The sequence below is a fragment of the Trachemys scripta genome, chromosome 1, assembly GCF_013100865.1.
Source record: "Trachemys scripta elegans isolate TJP31775 chromosome 1, CAS_Tse_1.0, whole genome shotgun sequence".
Classification (NCBI taxonomy): Eukaryota; Metazoa; Chordata; order Testudines; family Emydidae; genus Trachemys; species Trachemys scripta.
The window spans coordinates 164,852,310-164,862,491 of NC_048298.1; the positions used below are offsets into that span (position 1 = coordinate 164,852,310).

The following is a 10,182-nucleotide window of genomic DNA, read 5'->3' on the forward strand; positions in this document are numbered from 1 at the left end:
GCAGACTCATAATTACCCACCCAACCTCCACTGTTCCTTAAAGGGAAAGAGCTTTGTTACTTCCCCACATAAACACCCACGGGGAACAGAGGCTCCTCAGGACAGGAAGTGCCTGCTCTGTTAATCAGATAGATTATGATACTTAGTTGCTACTGTGTATTACCTCTGAGTGCACCTTTTTATGTCAAATTTGCCTATCTGCTTTTAGATGTTCACAGCCTTGCAGAACTCATGTAAAACACAGTTCATCCATGCCCAGTTCTGGAAGAAAATCCAGCACTTCAAACTACACAGATGTCAGACAAATCTTAAACCCAGAAAAATACTCTTGGGGAATGGGAGGCTTCCTCACAGCTTGAGTTGCAGCTTTGTCACTTTTGTGAACCAGGGAGCATACCCTGCCTGTAACTCCATATAGTTCAGAAACTATAAGGAGTGGCTGGATAATATATTGCAAATAAGCATGTTACTGGCAAAAATGGCATTACTTGGCATTAGAATTTGGACAAAACAGGATTCTCACACCCACTCTTGTGTGAAAATGGCACTATGGTGAAGAGCCCTTCAGTTATATTTATCAATCCTTTCTTCTCAGAAAAACTAAAGGAATGTCCTTCTTCTCCAACACCTCCGCCCCAGGGGGTCATTATTGCCTCGAGTTTGGTTCTCATCTGCATCTTCCTTGTGGCCATTGCCTTGCTTTTAAAATATTTCCGGTGTCATGGTAAGTACAGTTCCTTTAATGAGAGTCACATTCATGGGCTGCTTTTTGATGACTCATAGGAAAGTTGGTAAAATGTACTATTTGGAAACTCTTCTGTTGATAGATTGTAGAGGGAAGTGCAGAACATCCAATGCTCTAGTTGTATTAATTGTAACAGCCAACGTCACAAAGTATAGATTCATATCAGGGCTTTCCTAAAGGTTGGCAGCTATGTGGGTCCAGGGTTTTGGTTTGGTCCATTATAGGCAGGGAGCAACTGAGCCATTTGGGTCGGGATCAGAAATTCTGCAAAGTTGAATGATGTTTAGATCTGGGCCAGTTTGGTTCAGACCCGTGTTTATGTCCTGAAGTGTATAAAGGAGCCCTTTGCCAGGGCTGTCACTGCTGTATAATCATCAAAATACAGTGGAGTTTTTACCATTTAAAAAGACTTTGCCACCTCCCAAAATGAGGCTTATCCTCAAGCGCCCCCCCTCCCCCCCCCGCAAGCTCCTATTTGCACCATCCCCTTGCTTTCCCCAGAATAACTTGGGGCCAGACTTACACAGCTATTCAGGCACCTAAAGATGCAGAGAGGCACCTATTGGGATTTACAAAAGCAGAGTAGGCATCTAACTCCCACTGAAAGTCAATAGGAGTTAAGCACCTAACTCTCTTGGGCACTTTTGAAAATACACCTAGAAGCCTCTCTTCATCTCTAGGTATCTAAATACCTTTGTAAATCAGGCCCAAGAAAAATACATGAGCCTTACAGTGTGTCCTAAGGGTCACACAATCTAGGGTTTGGTCACAAGGGAAGTGAGCTTCAGAGTCCAGAATCACCCCCGCCCCAAACATGCGCTGTCAGTAGCCACCCTCCTATTTAAAGCAAGCGCTGTTGGCCTACATGTTTGAGCTGATCATAGTTGCAGTGCTGTCCCTGAGCAGGAGAGGTTATTTCTAGCATAGTTGGGACCCAAACCCCTTAAAGGCATTTGTAACTTTATTTTGCTTGGGAGCGCCACTGCTTCTGCAACTAATTTCAAATGTGCTGTCTACAAGGAGGAGTTGGGGGTTTGTTTTCTATCCACCTGCCCTGCAAAATCAGCCTAGGCTCTGAGAGTCAAGCAAGGCTATTTCCTCCTGGTGCACCACGAGAGGCAGATTAAGGTTTCCTGTGGCCTTGCCCCTTCCGGCTGTGACCCCACCCACAGCCCCACCCCTTTCTGCCCCTTTCCCAGAGGTGGGGTCCAGGGGCCCACCCCTGTTCCCACCCAGGGTACTCCCATTCTGTCCCCTCATTGCAGTCCTGCAACCTCTTTTTCTCCTTTCTCTCCCACCCCCTACAGCCCCAAGACTGGAGAAGCTCTGTCCCCGTGCCACAGCCCTGGGGCACAGCAGAAAGTGAGAGCTCTTCCAGTCCCAGGGCCGCTGGGGGGGGGAGGGCTTGGGACAGGGTCGGGGGCTGCGGGGGGGGGGCTTCCCCATCCTGTGGTTTCAGTGGCAGAATTTTTCCGGTGGCGCCCCAGTTGGTGAGGGCCGCTGGGCACAGGCCCCATGGGCCCAGTGGCTAATCCACCACTGTGCACCATCTTGTGAGAGAGGTTCTGCGAGGCAAATCATGCTCTCAGCTCTACAGCCCCCATTATCTTCAATTTATGACCTCAGTGGCACCTGCTCAGCTCCCTAGTGCTTAATGGGGTGCACAGCTGTTTGGAATGTAGTAAACAATCCTGTTGATGCACCCAAAGGAATAGAGTCCAGCTCACACTCTTAGCTGTGTTGGCTCTGTCATTCTAATAAGGGTAAAAACTTAGCTTTGAGCCTGAGGTCAGTAGACATGTCTCTGAATCCCCCCAGGAAGCAGATCTGCTGAATAAGACGGTGCTATTTTACAGTCACTTTTCAGAGTAGAACTTCACTTTCAGACACCAAAGTTGGAGTCTCAAACCAGCTTTCAAGTGTTTAAGGTTGAGTTACACCTCAGTGAGAAGGGAGATGTGAAGGGCTTCAGGCCAGGGCTCCTACAGGAAAATTGCTGCTTCCCCCTGCAGCTGGCCCTCAGAGCTCAGCAAATGCTTCAGAAGTGCAATGTTATGGTGGAAACTTGGATTGGGAGCTGGTCCAGCCTTAAAGTCCAGTTTCTTAGCTTAAAAGCTTTGCTTCAAGGAGCTGAAGGGCTAGGGTGGAAACAAGAAGCAAAAGGGAGGAGCGTGGAGGGTTGGGCTGGAGTGGGTGGTTGAGGATTTTAGTTGTGTGTTTGTGGTGGTGTTCGCAATTTGCTAGACACTCTCCAGACATTTGAGAAGGGACCTCCCTGCCCTGAGGAGCTCACGATCCTAGGCCTGCCTGGGCAACCTTTGCACCTAGCTATATGTTAACACTGCATGATCTCTAACTCTGTTCTGGAAAATGAGCTTCAGAAAAAAAGAATGTGGGGAAAGATAGTAAAACATTTTTCCTCCGTTTCTTTAATCCACTTAACAGAATGGGCCAAATTCAGAGGTCACTTAAATGGCAGCATCAGATTTATGCTGAGACATTGGTGTGAGCCTGATTTAGTGTAACATGCCAAGGGGACACTGATTGGACTATAGGAGGAAAACCAACTAATAGGGTGTAAAACTATGGGGAACCTTGCTCCTGCTACACCCTTAAAAGAAACTGTGTAACTAAGACCCCACCTTTCTGCCTGTTTGGTGTGTAACTTAGGCTCATTTATTGACCTGTAACTTACAATAAATGGTGTATGTACTCTGAATTTTCTCAGTATATGTAGGGTTATTTTTTGCATGTCCTGAAGTCCTAGTTCTGCACCAATGGGATTTGATGTTTATCCAGAGGTGAAAGTAAGCCGATCTGGCGTACTGGCAAGAGCCGGTATGCCATGCCGGACTGGACAGGCTTCCCCGGTGGTGATTTAAAGGGCCCAGGGCTCCAGCCGCTCTTGGGAGCACTGGGCCCTTTAAATCCCCACCCATGCCTGGCTGCCAGAGCCCAAGTGGTGGCAGGGCTCCAGCGGCGCTTTAAAGGGCCCGGGGCTCCCCGCAGTGGCAGGAGCACTGGGCCCTTTAAATCCCCGCCCGAGCCCGGCTGCTGGAGCCCCAGCAACAGCAGGGCTCCAGCGGCGCTTTAAAGGGCCCAGAACTCCACGGCGGCTAGAGCCCCGGGCCCCTTAATTCGCCCCAGGGCTCCCAGCTTCATCTGCAGCTAGTAGCTCTGGGGTGATTTAAAGGCCTTGGGGCTCCCAGCCACAGCTGGAGCCCCAGGGCCTTTAAATCTTGACAAGCCCCACCTCTTCCGGTTGAGGCCCCGCCCCGCTCAGGACTCCGGCGTACCGGTAAGTCCTTTAAGTTACTTTCACCCCTGTGTTTATCTGTGACATCACCTAAAAGGCCCAAACCAGCCAATGAGAATATGGTTATAGACAATCACTCTAACATGCTGAAGGGAACAATCCTGCCAAGTGAGTGATGGCACTAGAGGTAAGAGCTCTTCTCCATCTGATTTCCTTGATTATACTCTGATATTCCACCCCCACCCGTAACCATATTTGAAGGGATCAAAATGTGGCTGAAGGAAGCATTTGGATCCAGTACTGTTGAATGAACTGGAATTCTGAGCACTTAAGAGAGATTGTCTTCTTTCCTTAGGCTGCGAACAACTGCAGTGCTCTCACTACCCTGTCCCTCAAGATCCAGCAGTGGGAACTGAAATGAAAGACGGTGTAAGAGGTGTCATTGACCTCTCTGAAGTAACATCAGAAGCAGCATCTTTCTGATTAGACCATATCTGCAGGTAACTTTCTCCCCTATTTGTTGATGGCAAAATAGATGCTCATATGCTATGCGCTGGTAACGTTAGCACACAAAGTGTTCTGTTGTTTTCTGGGGTCAAGGCTGTAGGGCTTTGTGGCCACTCACACTTGGATAGCTGGCATGGTCTTCTGGAGTGAGGGTGTCTCCCAGCCGGATAACAGGGATGTTTTTGTTTTGGTTTACATTTAAAGTGAATGTAGTAATGGTGAAAGATGCCAGTTTAGTCTTCAGTTTCTCCAGGGCTCTTGATCCTTCTTGCAATATAATGGGTACTGCATTAGTGTAAGTTCCCCTCCTGCCACCCCTCCAATTTGCTCCACCTCCAGAGCTCACACCAGCAGGGCCAAAAGAAGAGCTCTTTGATAAATCCAGCTCTTGGGTCCTCTCTGGAGACCGGAGACCAAGAGGCTGGTTATTGCCTTAGAGATGGGTTTGTTCATTTCACAAACAGGCCAACAAATAGCTCTCTTGGGCAATGTCTTTCAGTCACTACTAAACGAAATCCGATTTGACCTGTTCGCCAGCAATCAACCTCTCACCAGTCCCATGTGCTACCCTAGCCTCCTGGAAACTATTTCTGGTGAACTGCACATAGACCATGTGCCTCTCCTGCTACATATAATGGCCACAAGGATGATGAGGGAAGGGCTGAAGGAGCAGTGGCCAGAGGTGTTGAGGGAGGGCACAACTGTGAGTGAATAACTCCATTTTTCATAATCGGCTCCTAAGGTCCATCTGCGCAGCTGCCAGCAGCGAGCTTCTCAGCCCAGGTCGACAGACTCAGGCTCATGGGGCACACCCACCCACACTAGAACTAGCTGTGCAGATGGCCCACCCTCCCCCCCAGACTTCAGACCCCAAGCTGCAACATCTGGCTATTTTTAGCATGGTAGCGTAAACCTTGCAAGCCTGAGTCTGTTGACCTGGGCTGGGAGGTTCCCCACAGCGGACTGCGTCGACATACCCTAAATGCTCGTCCATCTTTGAGGCACTTATAGAATCATAGATTAGCGTTGGAAGAGACCTCAGGAGGTCATCTAGTCCAACCCCCTGCTCAAAGCAGGGCCAATCCCCAACTAAATCATCCCGGCCAGGGCTTCCCTCCAAATCCTCCTCTTCAGCAGCTTGAGGAGAGTTTTCTCCCTCTCAGGATTTCCAATGTGAGCAGTGAGGTGAGCGGCAGGGTGTGAGGTATCAAATAGCTTCATTGGGAGCCCCAGGAGTAGATGGCTTGAAAGTGCTGTTTATTTTTGATAGATCAAGTGAAAGATGCTGGGGCGGTTTCTGGGGAAGGGTCAGCATGGAAACAGGGATGTTAGAAAATGGAAGCACAAGTGGGTCACTACCCTGTAATTACAGAGTGAGAGAAAACTCTGGTTACACTTCTACAATGACTTTGGGCCCTGGGGAGCCCCTCGCCTTACTCCTGATACCTGACTTGATTTACGGCTGACTCTTCCTCTGGAGGACCCAGGCTGATAAACAAGAATCAAAGCAGACGAAAAGAGAAATGCTATTGAGTAAAGCTTAGAATTAAAGATCTTTGAGACGCTGCTTCCAAATGCCTGGGAGTTAGGAATGGAATTGGAACTGCTCAATTGTTTCTTAAACCCTGTTCTTCTAACAAAGGTTTTTCTTTAGGTCGGGGGAAGGAACGGGGGGAGAGTGGATCTGTGTAATAAGAGCTATTAATAAATTATTATTATTATTTTGGAGGGAATGATCTGGGTTCTCTCTCTGCTGTCCCAGTGGCCAGTGTGTGCAGCATACTGACAGTTGCGAAGTCCTAAGGGTCACGTTTGTTTGTTTTTCTGAGAATGGACGGACTCACAACTTGACATGCTGTGAGAATGAAGGAAGGGGAAATCATCATAGTTAGTTTCTCTCATGTCCAAACCCAGCCACCCACTCTCACTGTCCTATGGGGAAGGCCCCATCTGGAACAGATACTAAATCTTGGTTAGCAAGTAGTCCGAGGGGGTTTATCAGCATAGATTCTATAGTAGGAGTTTCCCTACTGAATAGATTCATTCCACTGCATTCCTCTTTCTCTAAATCCTCCTGGCTTTTCGGTAAATGCTTGATTGTTCCTAGTCCTGATGCCTGAAATAGTGGGCAGACCCAGCAATCAGGTGTCAGAACTGCTGAGATCTGTTGCTGATCATGGGACATTCTCTTACACTAAAATGCAGAGTTTATCTAAGTAGTAGCAACCACAGCCCGTTGTAAGTCAGATAGTCTGGTTTGCTGTTGATTCATCCTTACTGCACAAAGTAAACCCTCTCCCCAGAGAACCTGCAGGCTTTCACAAGGACCAAATTCCAACCCAAAGTGTGGTGCCCTAATGGTGAGTGGCTTGCAGTGCCTGCTCTCACCCAGGCAAAGCACCCCCTCTGCTACTGCTTGTTAGATTAGATGCCATCATGAGGTCTGCAGATGGCTTCTGTTGTCTCTGACAGTCATTTTCATGGATGTTTTAGGAGTAAAAAAATCTAACCTTTGTGTCCCCTCAGATCTCGTATCCCGTATGCCCTGCACTGCAGTCCCCATTGTCCTCCGTGGCCAAGGCTTATTCCATAGACTGTTTGGCTCTTCCAGAAGAGGATGACGGAGCAGGCAGGAAATCTGCTCAAGTGGACTGGGAAGATGGTGTTTTGTGAATAAACACCACCACCACAGAAGCTTTAGGACTGTAACGCACCAGAGCCCTGTGTCTGCAATGCCACCCCAAAGGAAGCTCCATTTTCCTGATGAGCAGCAAGAAGAAATGTTGCTCCAATACACCACCTGCCTCCTCAGAGTTTGGGATGTTTGGCTTTGACATTGCCTCTAAGGCAAGGGTGGCCTGTGGTGCTTTACCAGGTAGCCCATCTTTAGTAAGGAGAGGCTGGCCCTTGGGAGATGACAGGTCCCAATGTGCAATCTTGATCCAAGCACAGGCTGCACCTCTTTGTTAGAGCTGAGGACAGCTGTAGTCTGTTCCATTCTATACATGGTCCTTGGGCTTGGGCATGATGCCAGTACAGTTCTTGGAGTAGAGTTTGGATTAAGAATGTATTTGAGGACCTGACAATCACAGATGTCTCCTGTCTTGAGTCCCTTCTCCAGTAAGGACGCAAAGTTCAGCCACTCCTTAAGGAAGAACTGAACAGAGACGGGGAAATACGTCTTATGCTTATTTCAGCAGCCATAACATTTAGTGTAGTCTGGAGTGACCTTAATATACTGACACCCTGGCCATTTGCTAACTAATGTGCGTACAGCTATCTGCCTCGTTTGCAGCACTAATGCTAGTACTCATGACCTGTTTGTCCCAAAAACCCCTCCAGCCAGAGAATCAAAGATACAGCTCTGCTAGTTCACCCCAAAGAGGAAGATGATATGCCAAAGCTCATCTATCTGCACATTCCAGCCAACTGACAGCATGCAGACACACCCAAATGGTACTTTTTATATGTATTTCCCCTCGTCAACACTCATATGCGGTCAGATTGCTCAGCAGCTATCTTACATGCATGTAACATGAAGAAATAGAAAATTCATCCAAAAACACAGGTCTGCTCCCCTTAACAGCGTGTGGGGATGTGTGACTACAACACCCTTGTTACTATTGCTTCTCCACAAGGCTTGGGGTGGGCTGAGTCTTTAGTTTCTTGCAGGAAATTTAGCGGTATGGGACTACCCTGGCCTGGGATGCTGCTGATCAGTCTGTGGCTGCTGTTCTCAGTCTGTTCCCTATATCCATTCAGAAGCTGAAGCGGGGAAGAGCCCGGCTTGGCCTCTAGCATTGGATAGGACCTATCCAGATCTGGCCTGAATGGTTTTATTGCCTACTGTGTAGGAAAGAGCGATTTCTCATTTTGAGGGGAAAACCAAAATCCAATAGGCTGCTTGCACAATGGGATTTACTAACATAACTCCGCCCCTGCTTGCTTATCATATTCTACTCTATCCCTTCTGCTTTGTCTTTAAAGCCAACTGGTTATAGGCTCTGTGAGTTACAGCCTGTTTTGCAGCCTGTTGTTCGGGGAGTGGAACCAGTAACCGCACGGCAGCCGTGCAGAATGGAGACTAACTGTGGAGACTGGTTGTGCATCGCAGCATTCTCATTGGGCACTTTTTTGATGTTGCTGCAACCATGCTCTGACCCCCACCAGTGAACACACAGCTGGGAAGCAGCACTGGGACACCCCAATCCTACACTCCTCTTTCTGGTAAATAGGTGTGTAAGAGAAATTACTGCAGGGAAATCAAGCTAATAAAGGCAGCTTAGGGAGGCTCACGCTTTGGGTGAGAAGCCAGTGTAAGTTAGGATGGTGATGGGAATAGTGTGTCACATTTTTCTTTTCTTCCCATTCCTACTACCCAACAACTAGTCTGTACTCTTGCTACTGACAGCTTTAACTACTACATTCTTCTACTGGTCCACTATCCGCTATGCCACGCTGTACTTACTTGCCCACTCTCAGCTTTGTGTCTCCTTTCATACTGCTCTGTAACTTCCCCCTCTCCTCTGAAGCCTCCTAGAAATGCGTCTCTACCGCAATGCTTTCCTGTTTAAAATAAAAACAAAACCAAAAAGTGCCATACTTACTTCCAACCATCTTCCTCCAGCTGTTCTATATTTAATATGCACTCCTGACTGAAGCCTGTAAGCTCTCTGGGGCAGGGTTTTTCTGTTGAGCATATGCTTTTGTAAATCGCCAGATACCCTTATGACATTGTAAATAATTCCTTCTAGCTGAGCTAAGGGATTTCACACTGACAAAAATGCAGGAAATTTAGGGTTTGATTTTTCCCCCCTATAAAACATGTTTTATGTTTTCTACTGTCTCACGGTGTTTTCAGTGAAATGCACATGGTTTCCATGAGACCTTTCAGCTTATTTAACACCTGAACCAATGTAACAGGTGAACTGCTTTCAGTTTAACATCTTCATTTTGGCTAAGATATTCTTTGGGGTTTTTTCCCCCCTTAATTGTATTAAAGGGTAAACTCTGCATTTGGTTTCCTTTTCTTAATAATAAATAATAACAACAATAATAAACATATCTGCTCTATGTGCTGGGAAACTACAGGAGCTCATTAGCTTCTACACTGGCTAAAAGCTATATAGTCACAGAGTAAGCACCAGGGTCTAGATCAGAGGTGGGCAAACTACAGATGGCCCACGAGATCCTCCTTAGCTCCTGCCCAGGGAGGCGAGCCCCCGCCCCCGCTGTTTCCCTTCCCCCGCAGCCTCAGCTTGCTCCGTCCCCAGCGCAATGCTCTGGGCAGTGGGGCTGCGAGCTCCTGCGGCAGCGCAGCTGCAGAGCCTGGCCTAACCTGGTGCTCTGAGCTGCGCAGTGGCGTGGCTGGTTCCAGCCGGGCAGCACGGCTGCCTGTCCTGGCGCTCTGGGCAGCGTGGTTGTAGTGCCACCAGCCACCGGTGCTCCAGGCAGCGCGGTAAGGGGGCAGGGAGCTGGGGGTTGGACAGAGAACAGGGGAATTCAGGATGGTGGTCAGGGGTGTGGATAGGGGGCAGGGGTCCCGGTGGGCACAGTCAGGAATGAGAGGGGGGTTGGATGGGGTGGCAGGGGGCAGTCAGGGGACAGGGAGAGTTGGATGGGCAGGAGTCCTGGGGGACCGTCAGGGACTGAGAAGCAGGAGGGGGGCAGATAG

At 48.5% G+C, this 10,182-nt stretch overlaps 1 protein-coding gene across 2 annotated transcripts in view; it reads left to right on the top strand.

Moving 5' to 3' along the window:
* The window catches only part of CD80 (CD80 molecule), a 30,475-nt gene extending 20,954 nt beyond the window's left edge, over positions 1–9,521 (top strand). For both annotated transcript variants that reach the window (XM_034792003.1, XM_034792011.1), the window contains exons 5-7: positions 596–724; positions 4,357–4,501; positions 7,035–9,521. In XM_034792003.1, coding sequence (XP_034647894.1) covers positions 596–724; positions 4,357–4,484 — 257 coding nt within the window. In that variant the 3' untranslated portion in view covers positions 4,485–4,501; positions 7,035–9,521. The remainder of the gene's footprint in view (positions 1–595; positions 725–4,356; positions 4,502–7,034) is intronic.
* Positions 9,522–10,182: the final 661 nt, after the last annotated feature.